General features: G+C 47.4%; 1 protein-coding gene across 7 annotated transcripts in view; it reads right to left on the reverse strand.

Moving 5' to 3' along the window:
• Positions 1 to 18,328, reverse strand: part of LOC148004127 (layilin-like) — a 33,738-nt gene extending 15,410 nt beyond the window's left edge. For all 7 annotated transcript variants that reach the window (XM_087564132.1, XM_087564131.1, XM_087564128.1 and 4 more), the window contains exons 1-2: positions 18,123 to 18,328; positions 5,325 to 5,622 (exon numbers count right to left, since the gene is read on the reverse strand). In XM_087564132.1, the coding sequence (XP_087420258.1) occupies positions 5,325 to 5,622; positions 18,123 to 18,207 (383 nt within the window). In that variant the 5' untranslated portion in view covers positions 18,208 to 18,328. The remainder of the gene's footprint in view (positions 1 to 5,324; positions 5,623 to 18,122) is intronic.
• Positions 18,329 to 18,600: the final 272 nt, after the last annotated feature.

The raw sequence follows: 18,600 nt of genomic DNA on the forward strand, positions 1-18,600 counted from the left end.
CCCGATAGGCTTCTGCCAAGGGCTAGGATCCACTTCTCAGACTATCTAGACAGTCTTCTCTGCCTATGTCTTCCCAATCCCCTGCTCAGGAGAGTTAGCTAAGAGACTTGTCTTCTGGTAGTACCCCCATATGACTCTGCTTTGGTCCTGTCTTACAGTCTGCAAAATGAAGATCCTTTTTTGCACCTACTGTGTTGAAAGAGTTTCTTGAACAGCAGCCGAATTCACAATAAAGCTGTGGACATGATAATGCTGGAACATCTAGGGTCTCTTGGGAGAAACTGGGCTTTGTGCCTCATCAGTTACCTGCAGCCTAACTGGCCTTCCCTACAGCTTTATGGATTTATGTTGCTTCATCTGAGAGAGAGAGAGAGAGAGAGAGAGAGAGAGAGAGAGAGAGAGAGAGAGAGAGAGAGAGAGAGAGAGAGGAGAGATTTATTGATTGATTCCTGGAAGAATATTGTTGGATTTGAGCCCATGTTCAGACTCACAACTCACAGATAAGCTCGCAGAGGCCAGATACCTAGGAAGAAAATCCTACAATTCTATAGCAGGTGCCTATTGTAAGAAATTCCTCTATTCTTTCTCCAGAAGGAGTTTTGGCAAGTTAACCAAATAACCATACACTTGTGAAAGGGACATGCCTAGATATTGCTGGAATTGTTAAACATGGGGTATGAATGGGCATTGATGTCATCAAAGCCATGTATCAGAATGGGAGCACGTTGGGGCAAGGCATGTAATCAGTCTCCGTGAGACCTGACCAGTGGACATTACCGCAGTTCTAAAATATATGAATTGGCTCTAGCTTTTCATTTGCTGTTGTAAGACTGAGTTTATGTAGTCCATCCAGTTGGCCCTTTAGCCAGCTCAGACAAACATGAACTTGAAGTTCTGAACCTCTGGAGGAGGGTTCCTAATATAGGTCTGTGTCCTCCATTTCCTATTTTTTAGGAGTTGCTGGGGTGGAACCCAGGGCTCTGAATAGCCTTAGTATCTGGTATAGTTCCACATTGGCTCCTTGGGCTAGCGAGGTGCAGAACGTCAAGCATACACCTCTGAGATGTGTTCCCCTCACCAAGAGCATTGTGTCCAGAGATAGACAGCAGGAAGCAGTGATGTGTAGGGCCTGACAGTGCAGAGTGGTGCCTCCCATCCTATCTCTGCTGAGTTCCTTGTCTTACTCCTGAACAACCCAGGCAGATCCCAGAGGACTGCATAAGAGGAGCACACCCAACTCTGCAGAGCTTTACATGTGGCTGATGTTCTATAAGTGATAGGCTTGCTTCAGAAGTATGCAGGTCTGGTTACCACGTTCCAGAGGTGCTGAAACAGCTCATGTTCCTCGGGAATGGGCAATAGCACACAGTTATTGTTTAATACCTGGATTTCCTATGGATTATGAAGAAAATCACATCGGCCCATTATACTGCTGAAGAGTGTGCCAGTTGCACCAGATGAGTACGAAAGAATTTAAAACAAAAAGGATGGTATTTTGGAGACCTTAGTAAGACTCGTGCATTCCAGCAGGTTGGAGAAATACTGCTGGAACTGTCAGGACCTATCATTTCATTGGACTATATGGATATCTAGTGATCTATAGAATGCCAGAACATCCCTTTCCAATTAAATAATAAAACTATTATATCATACAATAATTTAAAGGAAGCATAGCACTTGGCCAGCCTTTTTGTGTTCCGGAGGCTTCTTATTTCTCACCTGAGAGCATCACTGTAGTATGACAGTATGACCAGTTTTGAGTGAGGTCAAGGCAGAAAGGCACTTTACAGCTGGTCTGGGCTGAAGCATTTTTCATAACTCAGCTCACACCCCAGTGCATGGCAGAGTCCATTGTGACTAGTTGATACAGTCAGCTCAAGCTCGGTTCATGGGTACATTTGCCAAGTGCAATCAGACAACCTGACATGACAGTGAGCTTTACTGCAGCTGCACTAAGAGGCCAGTGAGAAGGGGATGGCCCTCCCACTGGCTAGAGCTTTAGTTAGGATACTTCATTAGCCAATTTATATGGTAATAGAAGTTTTGGGGAAAGCATATGCACAATAACATCCAATAAGACTATAAAGGGAAAAAGATGAAGCCGGGAGACAACAACAGCTTGAAAAAAGCAAACCGAGCTAGAGAAGTGAGCGTATTCTCTGATAACTTCTTATATTTTTGGTTGTGAGCCTAGCCTTTAACGGCTGAGCCATCTCTCCAGCCCCTCTGATAACTTCTTATCATGTGATAAGCTCACCAGGGAGCATCTGCCACAGTATTTGCACTAAACCATCAGGGAGCCAAAATGAGTGGACATAGGTGAAGGCGGCCACCTTTTCTTAGCCAGGTCAGTGGTAGCTCAATAGATAAGTTATGGAGGTTCTGAAGGGCTCAACAGCGTGGTTTGCACATAGCAGGACTGTTGTGGCTGTGACTGCTGACAAGGACCCAGCCTTCCAGCATCAGAGCAATATTAAGACTGTTGCTAACTCCAGCCTGAGAGGTTCATGGTGACTTCAGAGACGACAGTAGGCCAGCCACGGAAACCAAGAGGGTAGGGAGAATAAGGAAAGAATAGTCTACCACTATTAGTAAGGAGACCTACATGATACTTGTTAGCAAATTAGCCACATTGGACCCTGAAAGGGATAGTGACTCATTTTCATAGAATAGATACATTTATTCTTAGAAATAGATACATAGAATAGATACAAAAGCATTGAGTTTGCTTTTTCTGCCTCTGAGTTTTAGTCAGATCCATGACCCAAGGGTGTAAATAGTATTTTCTCTATGAAAATAAGACCCTACATACAGTCTCATCAGGAAAAAGACCTATTTTGTAGCAAAGAAGATATAAGACTAAGCCCCCGATCATGGGAATTACTTGTCAGATTACATAGGACATCATCCCCAAACTGCCAGTGCGGCTCATGGACAAGCCTGTTGAATACAGCTGAAGCATCAGTCTGGATGTAATTGAATTTTGGAGAGGGACATCATTTTTCAAATACTGTAAAGCACGAGAGTCCATAACTCTGTATCTCTACAGAGCCAAAGGATAAAGGCAGCAGCCCCTTGGCTGGGTACCATCCCCACCTGTGGACTTTGTATTTTCCATCTCTGCAATGCTATGATCTGGGAGTCTGCAGGCACTTAGTTTCCAGAGGGGACTACTTTTGGTAGGCGACATACCAAGTGTCCAACTGAGCCGTAATCCATGGTTGCCACTTGTGGGGGAGGTCTCTCTGTTCAGAGATCAGCAGACAAAGGGAGATGTCAGTATCTCAGGCAGGAGGATATTTACATAGGAGGAGCTGGCTTGCTGCTGTATGTTATCGGTAGGAAGAGGCCTCCACATTATATACTTCATTTTTCACATCCTGCTTTTGAAAGTCAATGGGAAAATACATGAACTCTGGGCTGAGAAGTGCAAGTTGACTGGAGGCTCACATTCTTCAGAGCTGATGGTCTGGTTATGCTACTTAGTGAGCCATTGAGACCAGCAAAAGGGGTAGGGTATGTTATGGGACAATGAAGATGCAATGCCAGCTAGTGTCACTTGTGGATCTAAGACCATCTTCATTGATGAGAAATATTCTTCCTACTCTGAACCTTCCTTTTCAAAATTTCTTCCAGGAAGAGAAAGCTGTTGAATCCTGGAGGAGCTTCTCTTACAATTTATGTAAAGATAAGATCTGATAAATATAATCAGTATACAGTGAGAGCTAGCATGATGTCTTAGTGTAACAGATAAACTACCTTCAACTATCATCTAAAAATATTTATTCTATATGTATAGGTGTTTTGACTGCTTGCACACTGTGTACCATGTGCATGCAGTGCCTGCAAAGTTGAGAAAAGGGCTCTCCTGGAGCTGAAATGTTATAGACAGTTGTGAGCTGCCATGTATGTGCTGGGGACTAACCTGGGGCTGCTGCAAGAGCAGCCATTGTGCTTAACTGCTGCGGTACCCTCTCTCCCAAATGGATTATCTCTTCATCTGCCTATGTTTCCCACATCATTGTCTAGACGACTCGGTTTCTCTGTTGGGAGCCTGTGTTAGGTATTTTGCTTTTTGTCTTTGAAGCCTTTGTATTTTATCATTTATTAAAATTGACTTACAACTCTTTATCATACAGAGATTAACTTTTTGAAGATTGTTCCCTGTAGGTTGACGTTGTTATGTAGGTGAAGGCAGACACAAGATAAAACAAGGCCTGTCACTGGGTGAGAAAGAAGGATGGGCAGGAACAAAGGTTTAGAAAGAGGAGAAGGAGCAGGAGCGAGAGGAAGAGAGGGGGGGAACATGGTGGCAGATGTTAAGATTCTTCTCTGTGCATAGATAAAGGTCATTAGGAATATTTTTAAGGGATATGTGTGCATGGGATTTCACGGTGTCTAGACGGGCAAGTTATATCTTATCAGTTCGATCAGAGGTGTTTATGGGGTGTGTTCTTTCATGGGGTGACTTAACTGAGTTCAAGAGAAGGTGCGGTGGTGGGATGCACCAAGCCCTCCATGGAATTGGGATGTGAGCCTGGTGTGGTAGCAACCTGTCAAGGGAGCTGTGAGTGAAAGGAAAGCAGCGTGGCAAGGAGCCAAGCTGGAATGGCTCACGACTGCCCGGGTCAGAGAGTACCATGAGGCCAGCATGGAGCTTCTGAGATAAAGATACTCTGCAGTGCCGGTGCTAGCGTAGGATAAAAGGGTTAGCCAGTTTTTTAATATTTACCAGGACAGTTCCCTCCTCTCCTGTGTTGCCTTACAATGATGACATTTTAAAAGTGTTCTTCTGTGTCCCTGTATCTTTAGGAAGAGATGATAATAATGTCACTGTGGGGTATCCGTGCTCATCAGGGTCTTGATGCTGTGAGTTTAAGAGTTTCCTACAAACTGCAGCTTTCTGAAAGTCTCCACCCTTGGTCAGTTGCTAGGGTAAGATACTATCTCTGATTTTTTTTTTTTTTTTGTCATTTCTAACTATTCCCTGTGGTTTGGAGTCCTACCCTGGTCCCACCTTAGGAATCGTCAGTTTGTCAATACAGTCTTTACCTCCAAGGGTAGAAGAGTCAGAAGCACAGACTGTCAAGCATGGCAAGCCATTGGAAAACATCCGCTGGGCTTCACCCTCCTCAACAGCACACTCTGGGCCCAACTCAAGGCTGCATTTGCCACCTTCATTATACCGCTTTACTCAGCGGTCACTCTGTTGCTGCCACCACGGCTCTGCCTGGACCTTCTCATGAATCTGACACCATGGGTCCTGCTTGTCTCTTTTCCGAGCTCTGTCAGGGATTCAGCTGCTGTGGGATCCACATGCTTACCTGAACTGTGACAGGCTTCCATCTGTCCAAGCGTAAAGGTCCTGGCAGGCTGTGCTGTTGCTCTGTTTCTCCTCCAACCTCTTGAGGCCAATCCAGAAATCACCATCAGATGCCTGGAGGCTTTCAATGAAGTTCTCTATCAGCCTCTGCTCATCTGCCGTTTCTATGCTGGCTAGCTGTCCTCCATCCTTCATGCAGGCTTCTTTTGCTTCCTCAAAGTTCCGTCTTTGAGAGGTGTCATGGAAATAAATGACTCTGTAGCAAGGCCTCCGTGTCCCTTCCCAGCAGAACCGCTGCCCTAGAGAGAGGGGGAAGAAGGAGAAAGAGAAGGCAACCTGTTTCAGTGCTCCAAGAAAGTATACCAGAAACATCTGAATGAAGCTGTCTCTGGGAGGAGTTCTGATTGTCCATCTGCGGACTGTTATCACCCAGGCTATCTAGGGAAAATTAGTACTCTTTGCCACACAAAGTTAAAGTGATTTAAAACGCTGTTGCCTGTATTGTACAGGGGACCCATGTTTTTGTTCCAGTGCAGATTTTAAACAGAGTAGGTAAATATTTACGACTTCACTTGATGTGTATAAATAAGACATTCATGCTCTTAGGGAGTCTTGTGGAATTATGGGGCTTTGGATAAGAGTTGCTGTTAAGTGCTTCCTTCACTACAGAGGGGCATTCTGAAGTCGGTCCTGGATTCCTCTACCCTGAAGTCCCCTGTCTCTGCAGTAGAACTACCTTGCTCATCTCCAGTGTGAGCAGAAGCTAAGAGCATTCATGGTAGTCAGATCTCCGACCTAAAGACAATAGCTAGAGTTTACAAAACTTTTTCCATGTCCTGTTAGCTACGGTAAAGGTTTTATAATTTCCTTTGGCCCTCATAACAGTCTTTCATGTCAGGACTGTTTCTCTTATGAGAAAACTGAAGCTCACAGAAAGCAATTTGTCATAAGCTATCGGAAGCATTGGCAGAGGCAGAATCCGCATCTGAGTGTAGAGTCCTACCAGAATCACTGTCCTGCCTTGATGGTTTCCCACTCCCCAGCAGGCTCAGGTTGCCCTGGGAGCCGATCTCTCATTCGATTGTCACTTGAAGGATTGAAGACTGGATCAGAAAAATGGATTAGGTTCTACTGCGTAGCAAGTAAGTAGCAAGGTGTTCATTAGTACAGGCTTCCCTAGCTTAAGTCTGGATGACTGAAGTCTTGCTGCAGCCTAAACACCTCCCAGTTGTCAGGGACTGGAAGTCAGGCCTACGCAAAGCCAGAACCCTGCCTTGAGCAGATTCCTGAGAAGGGCTTGACCTTTTCAAAGAACTTGTCCCTGGAAGAATATTGCCTCATTGTCTAAGGAGAATATGTCCTCTGGACAGAAGGCGATTTTGTGACCCCGGCCGGGGAACCAAGCGGACGGACACCGTGGGCTGACTCGAATCTGAAGTGAACGCACCATGTCACCGCTCGTAGATCGCTCGCTCTCGCCACTCAGGAGAGAAAGTCGAGAACAGGTAAGAAGGATTTCTGTCTCATTAGGAATGGGCCAAAAGCTCTCTATGGAAGCGGTCTTTGTTCAAGACTTGAAGGCTTCCCTCAGGGAAAGAGGAGTTAGAGTTAAGAAAAAGGATCTTGTTAAATTTTTTATCTTTATATCTGAAGTTTGTCTTTGGTTCATTATTGAAGGACCAGATATTAGCCCCTTAAGGAACTTAATAATGCTGTTAGTGAAAGGAAAATTATACAGATTTAAGGTTTAAAAATATGAAGTTAAAAGAATAAGTTTCAAAATTCAGACTCAGGGCTAAACACTGTGAAAAGCAAGTCCAGGCAGCCCCGCCCTGCCGCTAGGACTAACAGGCCATAAAGATAAAGAAAAGGAATGCAGGAACCAGCCCGAGTTATCAGGACTGTCTCTAACCATCTGGCAGAAGGGCACCTCCCCCAGCTTACTCATAGTCACACCTTAACCAGATGTCCTTCAAACCCTGATACGCCGCTAGCTCCTAAAATCCTGTACGCTCCAGTCAATACGTACTCTCCTGCTGTGCTGTAATCTCACTGCCATGTTTAAATGAGCCAATCACTTATAGCTGTGCCAGAAATTAGCCAATTGTGTGTAATCCCCTAGCCTTCCCTATATAAACCTCTGACTTTTGAGCTTCGGGGTCGACACCTTTGTCTCCTGAGTGGGATACGTGTCGGCCTGGAGATCTCTGTAATAGGTCTCCGTAATAAACCTCGCCTTTGCTTATTACATCCAAAATGGTCTCTCTGTGTCTGGGGTCCGTGATTTCCCGCGACTTTAGAAAGGGTCTCTCTTCGGGGATCTTTCATTTTGGGGGCTCGTCCGGGATTTTCGTGACCACCCCAGACTCCGAAGACCCCTTGGAGGTGAGTTGGATGTTTGTCTGAGTGTTTCTGTGTGAGTGGCGCCACATTCGTCAGTCTGTATGTCTCTGTTTTGGTTCCGCCGTGTGTGTATATATGTGTGTCTTAGTACTGGTCAGTGTTAGGAGAGTGGATGTGGAATCCCACTCAGTGTTGCCTCCTAAGAGTGGATGTGGAATCCCACTCTGTAGGAGAGGAGAGTGGATGTGGAATCCCACTCTGTGCAGCTGCCTTTGAGATCCGTAAGGATCCTCTGGCTGCGGAAGGGGGGACGCCCAGAGCCCGCAAGCTGCAGCCCCTGGAAGACGTTCCATGGGTGGAGAACAGCCAGGAGAGCCTGGCTGTGGGCAGTCAGGAGGACTTGACTATGGTTTTCTGGAACAAAGGAGACGGAGTGCTCCTTTTACCTAGGCAGGAGTGGACGAAAAATCCCACTCCGTCGGAGGTCGAGTTCGGCTGCCTATTTAAGTATAGGCGCAGACAAGTGTGCTTGGACTTGTTAGTGTCTGTTGTCTGTATTCTGTTTCTGTGTTTGGCGTTCTTTTTCTTTGCCATGGGGCAGACTGTGATAACCCCTTTGTCTTTGATGGTGGACCATTGGACGGATGTTAGGGCAAGGGGATACTCTGGAATTCTGTTGGGAGGTAAAATCAGATGGTTCGTCTCACCCCAGAAGCAGCTAAGGTTAAGCTGCAGTTTGGGCAAGGGTGCTTTGTTTTAGTCTTGCTTGTCTGGTTTGTTTTCTGTGGTATTGTCGAGTGTCTTTTTGGCTTTTGTTTCGTTTTTGGACTTTGGACAGACAACTGTGTTTAAAATCTTGGACTGACGACCGTGTTTGAAATCATGAAACTGTTTGCTTTGTTCGTCAAAGAGTTTTACTTGGTCCTGTTGGTGCTTAAGTTAAAAGTTGAAAATAATTTGCTTGAGAGAAATTGTTTTCTGCCAGGAGTTTTATCTTTCTCTCTTGAGCCTCCTCCCCAAGGAGAGATGCCCCAGGTTGGGGGGCAGAGAAGCCCCTAAAATAGTTTCAAAAAGAATCTACAACAAACTGAAGAACTTTGTTTTGCCAGTCAAAATTTAGAATTCAGGCTTTGGTGGTGGCCAAGGTCAGGATTAATGTTTTCTTTTTCATGGGCCTTTAACCCAGTGAGACAGTTTGGCAAAGGGCTGCTACTGAGGTCCTGAAAGCCCTAGGTGAACTGGTTACAATTCTTTTGTCAGCTGCTTAGTATCTAGCACCCAGGTTCTAACCATCTCTCCATCCTTTTGTTATTAGTTGTTACTAGAAGCCTAGTGTCATTTGGAGGCTGGTTCTCTTGAGAGGCAAAGCCACGGAGCTGACACTGAAGAGAGATACTCCTTGAGGGAAATTCTAAGTCTAGAGAGATAGTCGATAACAGATCTGCTGCCTCTCTGCTCACCTTTCTGTTTCATAGACAAAGCTTGTGCTTATTTGTACAATGGCCTTTTTGTCCAAAAAAGACCTCCTGGTTTAGCTGTGTGACTAAATGCTATTTGTCCTGTTCAGTGGACCTCTCTCCTCTAGATTACCTTCTTGTTTTCTCACCATCCCACTTGAGATGCTTGTTAGTAACTGTTACAGGTCTTCTTTACCACTGAGGAAAGACAGAATCCTACTGGAGGCCAGAAAGAATGTTCCAGACATGGATGGAAGGCCCTCACTCCTGACTGTTGACTTCAATACCCATGAAGGTAGGGAGTGCTCCGGGTCTGCCCCAGGCTCCAAGGGTGGGTCTCCTAGGGGCTGGAAAATGCCCCACCAATCTGGCTAAGATAAGGAAAAGATATGAAGAGAAAGTTACAGAAATTTGAAGGGTTAAGCTAAGTTGCTGAGAGTTAGTATAAGTTACAGAGAAAGTAAGGTTAAACAAAGAGAAAAGAAGGTAAAAAAAAGCAGGAAGCTAAAAGGGACAAAAAGAAGAGGAAGCTAGGGAGCTAAAGAGAGATAGAAGACAAGAGAGGAATATATACTGGCCATAGTAGTTAGGGAACCTAGGAAGACAGTACCTGGCAACAGAAGAGAATTCCTGGCTAAAGATCAGTGTGCCTAATACAAAGAAAAAGGACACTGGGTCAGGGACTGCCCCAGAAAGAACAAGAGGGGCCACTGGAGAGCCTCTTGGTCCTGGAGTGCTGGCTATGCACAGAGATAGAAGGGAAGCCCGCCTAGTTGTTTTATGGATACAGAGACCCAACGCTCTGTGCTCTTATGCCCCAGTGGACCAGTATCCAAAGACCTTGAGTACAGGGGACTACTGGCAACAAACAATACTTATGGACTGCCCGAAGAACAGTGGACCTTGGCGTGGGCCGGGTAACCCACTAATTCATGGTCATCCCTGACTGCCCCCATCCCTTGCTCATGAGAAATTGCGTGGGCTTGCGTGGGCTGAAGGGTGAGGCCATGTGTATGCATATCTGCAGACTGTGTACGTGGGGCTTAAGACCTGTCTCAGTACACCAGTACCTGATGCTGGGAGATGTGTGGCTTAGTGCCGTTCTACCTGGAACACACCGTTCCTTCCAGCCGGGCACTGACAATTATCACCCAATCCAGGACTTAAACTGTGGCTGATGTTTTGCCTTTGAATAGAATAGAATAGATTAGGACCTATGGCCCTAATCCCCCTTTTACACAATCCATGCTTGAAGCCCTCTCAGGAGGTGGATACCTCACCCCGGGAGAATGGTTCAGAGCAACTCAGGCAGTTTTCTCTTGTGGACAATTTTTGTCATGGAAAGCTGACTTTTTCTCCTGCTGCCAGACGGGAGCGGGAAGGAATCAGAAAGATCCCCTGGCTCCAGAGGCAGCTTGGACCTTTGACAAACTTACTGGACAAGGAAAATATGTGTCAGAGGGCCATCAGCTCAGGCTACCTATAGGCCTCTTGGCTCAAGTTAAAGAGGCCACCCTGGGGGCCTGGAAGACTGTCCCCCTCTAAAGGGACCCTTACAACTCCCCTCATTAAAGTCATCCATGGTCCTCAAGAACCATTTAGTGAATTTGTTGCTAGATTGCAGGAGGTTGCAGAAAGGTTTTTGGGTCCCGGAGAAGAGGACAATAATCTCCTTAAACAAATTGCTTATGAAAATGCTAATTCGGCTTGCAAGTCCATCCTTAAGGGACAAACAAAAAATAAAGTGCTTCATGATTTGGTCAGGCTTTGCGCCGATATTGATATGTTTTCGCATAAGGTTATCCAGAGCATCAATTTGGCTATCGGAGCGGCTCTCCAAGTAGCTAAAGGCCCAACCTTCCATAAAAATTGTTTAAATGTGGTCAGCCAGGACATTTTGCTAGACAATACCCATTGATTCAGAGGAGGGACCAGAGAATGAGAGACTCTTTGGATAAGATACCGGCTCTCCACCTCCCTGGTCCCCTGCTGGCCACACAATGCCCTCGCTGTAAGAGAGGAAAACATTGGGCTAATCTATGTCACTCCAAAACGGACATTTCTGGTAATCCCCTCCTGCCCCTTCAGGGAAACAGGTGGAGGGGCCCTTCTGGGGGAGGGGGCCGAGAACCATTCACTTCCAGCCCACCTCCATGGCCTCTCAGTTACCTGCCCCAGGGCCAGGCACTCCCCTCCCTTCCTCAGAGCTACCTCAGGAAGCCCAGGAGTGGACTTGTGTGCCTTGGCAGATACAGTATTGAGGCCTGAAGACGGCATACAAATTGTTTCTACTGGAATGTTTGGCTCCCCCTCCCCCCCGCCTCCTAATACCTTTTTCCTGATCATGGGACAAGCCTAGTCTGCCCTGCAGGGGGTCATCATACTACACTGGAGAAATGCTGGTACTGGCTACCGCCACCTCTGGCCCTATGACCTTAAAGGAGGGACAAAGGATTGCCCAGGCTCTCCCCCTGCCGTCAGACGGGTGCTACCCGTTTCTCCAGGACTGCCGAGGTGCTACCCAACCTGGCTCTTCGGATGCCTTTTGGGTGCAGACAATTACCCATGAAAGGCCTTCTCTTAAACTAGACAACCGATGGTTTCTGGGCATTGTTGATACTGGGGCTGATGCTACTGTCATATCTAAAGATCACTGGCCCTCATCTTGGCTTCTTCAGCCTTCACTCACGCATTTGCAAGGGATCGGCCAATCTAAAAAAACTCTCCAAAGTTCTAAGTACCTAAAATGGGAGGATTCTGAGGGGCACTCAGGCTTGATCCTGCCTTTTGTCATCGAAGCCCTCCTGGTAAACCTTTGGGGCTGTGATTTATTAACTCAACTGGGTTTGGTTATGTGCAGCCCGAATGAGATTGTTACTTGACAAATGCTTCAACAGGGATTCCATCCTGGAAAAGTCTTGGGCAAAAAGGGACAAGGAATAAGAGCACACATAATACCTTCTCCCAAAAACGATCGCACAGGATTAGGCTATCAAAATTTTTCCTAAGGGCCACCTCACCACCTGCACTGCAAGCAGACAAAATTACTTGGAAAGATGACAGAGCTGTCTGGGTTGATCAGTGGCCCCTTTCTAGTATCAAAGTGACTGCTGCTCTTGAGCTTGTGCAGGAACAATTGACTGCAGGACACATTAAGCCCTCCACCTCTCCTTGGAACACGCCTATTTTTGTTATAAGAAAGAAAACAGGAAAATGGCGGTTATTACAAGATCTCAGAGAAATAAATAAGACCATGGTTCCCATGGGGGCATTACAACCTGGCCTTCCTTCCCCTGTGGCTATCCCCAAAGGTTATTTTAAAATTGTTATTGATATAAAAGACTGTTTCTTTTCCATTCCATTACACCCTGAGGACTGCAAACGTTTCGCTTTTAGTGTGCCCATTGTCAACTTTGTGGGCCCTATACCACGGTTCCAATGGTGAGTTGTACCTCAAGGCATGGCTAACAGTCCTACCCTCTGTCAGAGATATATTGCTCAAATTGTTGACCCCTTTCATCTCCAATTTCCCTCTCTTTATATTATTCATTACATGGATGATATTCTTGTGTCAGGAAAGGACCCTGAGATGGTCCATTTAGCCTCCCAACAGCTTATAGAGGCCTTCCAGCAATGAGGCCTTCAGGTTGCTCCTGATAAGGTACAAATACATCCACCTCAATTGTTCTTGGGCGTTGAGCTCTTTCCACATAAGATTATTTCCCAAAAGGTACAGCTTAAGAGGACTTCCCTCCTTACACTTAATGACTTCCAACGACTCTTAGGTGACATTAATTGGCTTCGGCCTTACTTAAAGCTCACCACTGGACAGCTTAAGCCCCTTTTTGATATCCTTCGAGGCGACTCTGATCCCACCTCACCTCGTTGCCTTACTCCTGAGGCCTCTGAGGCCCTCTCCTTGGTCGAGGAGGCTATTGCTAACCAAAAAATTGCTTATTTTTCCCCCATCATCCATTACTTTTTATAGTCCTCTCCACACCCCTTGCCCCTACTGCAGTTCTCTGGCAAGGATGTCCTCTCTATTGGGTACATTTGCCTGCCTCTCGTAACAAGGTCCTGCCGACCTACCCCTTATTGGTGGCACAGATTATATGTCTTGGGAGAGAACAGTCACATGAATTGTTTGGTAAAGATCCAGATGTCATGATTCTTCCCTATAGCCCATCTCAGGCTGCCTGGCTTGGTCAACACATGGACGAATGGGCAATCAGCTGTGTTGCTTTTCAGGGTAAGATAGATAATCATTGTCCTCCAGATAGATTAATTCAGTTTTTTGGTAAGCTTTCTGTTTCTGTTATTTTCCCAAAAGTTACTCGCACTCGCCCCCTGCCCAGGGTCCATCTTGTTTTTACTGACGGTTCCTCTAATGGCCAGGCCGCCTTTTCCATTAATGACAAGGTATATCAAATATCCACTCCCTCAGACTCCGCACAGTTGGTAGAGCTGCGAGCTGTCCTTGCAGTATTTGAGACCTTACCCAGATCACCCTTTAACTTGTACACAGATAGCTCTTATCTTGGCTTTTCCATTCCCTTGCTGGAGACAGTACCTTATATTCGGCCCACCACCAATGCCGCTCTCACCCCTTTTATGTGGGACATGTCAGAGCACATTCAGGCCTGCCGGGCCCCCTGGCCGAGGGCAACGATGCTGTAGATCGCATCACCCGACTTGCAGCCTTGGCCCAGGAGACTTCTATAACCCCTTTGACCCTGGCCCAACAGGCACATGATCTACACCATCTTAATGCACACACCCTTAGGCTTAAGTATAAGATCACCTGTGAACAGGCCCGCCAGATAGTTCGTAATTGCAAAGGCTGTGTACCCTTGCTACCTAACCCTCATCTGGGGGTCAACCCCCGTGGATTGGTCCCCAGAGAGCTTTGGCAGATGGATGTTACCCATATCTCCTCCTTTGGAAAGTTAAAATATGTTCATGCTACTATAGATACCTTTAGTGGTTTTCTTTTTGCATCCCTGCAGGCAGGAGAGGCCACCAAGCACGTTATCAGCCATGTTCTGGCCTGCTTGGTGGTGATCCCACAACCTAAAATTATTAAAACAGATAATGGACATGGATATACTAGCTCTAGTTTTAAAAACTTTTGCTCCCAATTTGGCATTAAACGTATCACGGGCATTCCTTATAATCCTCAGGGACAGGGTATAGTTGAAAGACCTCATCAAACCCTTAAAAATATGATCCATAAATTACAGTCAAATGGGGGAATATTATTCCCCCTCCCTGGTAATCACAACAATTTAATAAATCATGTACTCTTTGTCCTTAACTACCTTGTCATGGACAAGGATGGAAAAACTGCAGCAGACCGCCTGTGGTACCCCTATACTTCTTATGATTATGCACCAGTCCTATGGAAGGACCCGTTAACATCCCAATGGTATGGCCCTGATCCGGTCCTCATTTGGGGACATGAATCAGTCTGCATTTATGAATTCAAAGACTGGGGGTGCCCATTGCTACCCAAGTGCCTTGTTAAGGCCTTTAACCCACCCAGGGACAACCCTGAGGAAAAGTTTAACTATGCTTCATTACAGACCATGCTGACCATGTTCCCCTACATCTGGATCCTTGGAAGCATCATCACGTCTGCCCTTGCTACATCGCCTCACCAGATCTTCAACTATACCTGGGTGATTCTTAATGGCGCCGGAGATGTGGTGTCTGCCAACTCCACCACCACTGCACGAGTTCCCTGGCCCAAACTTGGGGTAGATCTTTGCAAATTAGGCCTAGGAGCTCACCTTGATTGGGGCACAGCTGGCATCTTTGCCCCCCCAAGAAAAAGCCCCTGAGCTGGCAGACCCCAGTACTGACCCGGGTTGCAGTAATACACTCAGAAGAGCCACATTGGCCCTTCAAACTGGGGGAATTTATTTATGCCCTGCTGGCCACAGAGATCGTACAAAGGCCAGAGGCTGTGGGTATGAAACTGATTTCTGCTGTGCCTCCTGGGGCTGTGAGACCACTGGAGACCCGTACTGGAAACGCAGCTCTTCCTGGGATTATATCACAGCTAAAAGAAAATTCCCCAATGCCCGGGTCACCAGTCCGGGCCAACAACCCCTTAATAGCATATGCTCCGCGAACTCGGACCTGAACAGGTGGTGTAATCCTATCCAGATCTCTTTTACAGAAACAGGGAAAAAGGTTAATTGGGAACAGCGAGGTTTCGAGTGGGGACTTTGCTTATATAAACAATATAAAGACTTTGGCCTCACCCTAAAAATTAAATTTCTTAAAACCCGGCCACAAACACCACCACCATAGGGCCCAATACTAACTTACACCCTGCACCCAAGGTTAGGTCACATTCGAGAGATTATCGACAGGCTACACCTCAACCCAACAATTCATCATTTCCTTCCACCCTTTATCAACCTGCATTCCCTGATGGGCCCCCCTCTACTGTTAATATGCTCATAGAAATGCTTAATAGCTCCTTACCAGCCCTTGCCCATATTAATTCTACTATAGCCCTAGATGATTGGTGGATCTGTTATCACTCCTCCCCTCCCTTTTACGGGGGACTAGCAACCTTTGGGAGCAACACCTTTACTAATGAGACCCATTCCCTACGCTGGTCAGCAAATTCTGAACCAACAATAACCCTCTCACAGGTCTCTGGAATTGACCTCTGTCTATTAGGACCCCATATGATTCCGCCCTCCCCCCTGACACTTACTTGCAATAAGACTGTGGTGGTTACCACGAAGACCAACTACATTGCTGCCCTGAGAAGATTCCTGAGAAGGGCGTGTCCTTTTCAAAGAACTTGTCCCCAGAAGACTGTTGCCTCAGTGTCTAAGGAGGATATCTTGTAGTTTAATGATTCACCTTTTGTCCTTCGGCACTTCCCACGCCCTAAGCTTCAGTTCCTGCTTCAATTCCTGCTTCAGAGCTTTAAATGCTCTACATTCCTCTCAACAAACGAGACCTTGACAAGGACACTGCTTGGTCTCGATCCTCTTTCTCACCCATTCCTCCTCAGGTTTGGATCCCCCTGGGTTCCTGTAAATTACGAAGCCCCTGCGGGCAGGGGTGCCCAGTCACCCCTCTATTCAGTCAGCACTTATTGGGTAAATCCCCCTTGCCTGGTGTGTTAGGTATTGAGAATACTGAAATGTCAGTTCCTAACCCACAGGAGCCCATAGCACGATTCTGGATCTAAGGTACAAAATGAAAACCAAGTTTCCAACGAGGGGACTCGCCCTGTAATAAAAGAGCCAAACTTCAGGCTACTGGTGTGAATTGTTGTCATGGCGGGGGGCATCAATGATTTCTTATTGCCAGACCTTCTGAAATGTTTTCATTTCCTCAACATGTATTTCAGTCCAGTAGAAAGACAGACAATGTTGACTGTGTCCAATCTGTCCAGCACACAAGTCACACACAGTGCTGACTCTGAAGGAGCAATACAAGGCTCTCCCCAAAACTCCACACTTCAATAACTCTTCAGTGTGCAAGGAGCTGGGAGCATCCTCTACTGCCTCCCTTGTAGAAGAAGCTGTTACCAGTAAGAGGTTTCCAACAGGGCAGGCTCCCAGGGGATGAGGAAGGCTCAGAAGCTGGGCTTCTCACCAGGGATGTGTTCCAGAGAGAAGGAGAATGTAGGCCTTGGAGGAAGGCAAAGGGCCTGAGCCTTCCCAAACCTGGCACAACAGAAGCTGGCATTGATTTTACTAGTGGTCCCACCTTTCCAGGCCAGACTGCCAAGAGAAAGCTTAACACCTTGATAGAGTTTCCTGTATGGTCCGGGCTGGCTGCATATGTCTAGTGTGTGCTAGTGAGTTCTAGGGAGTACCAGAGCTTGGAAGGAGGCCCAGGACCCATCTGGTTCCCCTGCCTTCAGGAAGTGTCTTTCTTTTCTCATTTGCAGGAAGGGGAAGGGCAGGCAGGAGGTCTCCTGTCACAAAGTGCAGAGCCATGCAGCCCTTACCCTTTCAGCAGCTCCCAGCAGCTCCTCTGAACCTACACCCCCTCCCCCACCTCCTGCCAGTTCCCTCCCTCCACTGCCCTCCCTGTTCCAGGCATTCTGAAACCAAAGTTAGATTTCTTAAATTAGACCCACAAGCTAGAATACAGTGGACATTCCCATTCTCCTCCATCTCTTGGCCAAAGGGAACCTGATTAAAAGGTACTGACCTCCCCTCACCCCCCAGTCCCTCCTCCAGCCCTACATGCAGACCTAGTGAAAGGAGAAAGAACTCAGAGCACTGTACCTCCTCTGGGATCCAAGTCTGAGGCTGCAGTCACACACACACACACACACACACACACACACACACACACACACACACACAGAGGGAAGGAAGCAGAGAGTCATTCTTGGAGCCTGGGATCCAAGTCTGAGGCTGCAGTCACACACACACACACACACACACACACACACACACACACACACACACACACACACACACACACAGAGGGAAGGAAGCAGAGAGTCATTCTTGGAGCCTGGCAGGACTGGTCCAGCACTAACTAGGCACCTTCCCAATCTCCAAGGGCTTCCAGGCCAGCCACCCTCCCCTCAGAGGAGAGTAACAGGTACCATTCCCACAGCCCTGCAGGTCCAGCACTGACTGCCTCCACTTCAAGGATCCAGGGAGCAGGGTGCTCAAGGGGCACTCACTGGAGCAAGTTTCTCAACTTCCCCACCCAAGCTACATCCTCCTTCTCACCCCTGGTAACCCTGGGGAGAGAACTGACTTCTAGCTTTGCTGGGAACCCAGGATGGCCCCAGGAACTGGAGCTGGTTGCATTTTTGCTCCCTGGAAGCAGTGAACTCAGGAAGGCTTATTGGATCCTGGGGTGGATCTGGGGATTGTCCCAGTACGCAAAGGGTCAGAGAAGGGGTGCAGTGGCCCTGAAGACAGTCTTCCCCTGCTGAGGTTTACTGGGCGCATCAACCACAGGTGCTCGGGCACCAGCCTTCTCCTCAGGACCACACTCACCGCTCAGCAGGTGACCCTTCGAATCCCTCGGTTTGGCCAGCAGCACCGCCAGCAACATGGCCTGCAGCGCTGCTCCGGGTTGCATGGCTGGACTCCAGTGCCTCCTGACACTCCGGGACTAAGGCAGAGAAGTGGGCAAGTCGGCGACTGCTTTGCACAACTGCAACCAAGGAAGCTGCATCTCCCAAGGATCCAGACCCCGCACTGGGCGGAGTCCAGGAGGGCTCAGAGTCTTTGGTTGCTTCTCCACCTCCTGGGACGTCACTGCGGGGAAGGCAGCCCCTTTGGCTGGCCCGCCCCCAACGTCCAGTGCTCCAGTCTCCAGAAACTGCAAACTCAGGGGGGAATAACCAACAGAAGGGGCCGCTCTTTGCGGAGAGAGAGCGCGAGCTGACTAGGGAGATTCTGAGTTTGCCTAAGAGTAAAACCCCACTAGTTCTCAACTCCCGGAAGGTAGAAAGCAGGTACTGTGTCTTCT

The sequence above is a fragment of the Rattus norvegicus genome, chromosome 8 (assembly GCF_021556685.1).
Source record: "Rattus norvegicus strain SHRSP/BbbUtx chromosome 8, alternate assembly SHRSP_T2T, whole genome shotgun sequence".
NCBI lineage: Eukaryota > Metazoa > Chordata > Mammalia > Rodentia > Muridae > Rattus > Rattus norvegicus.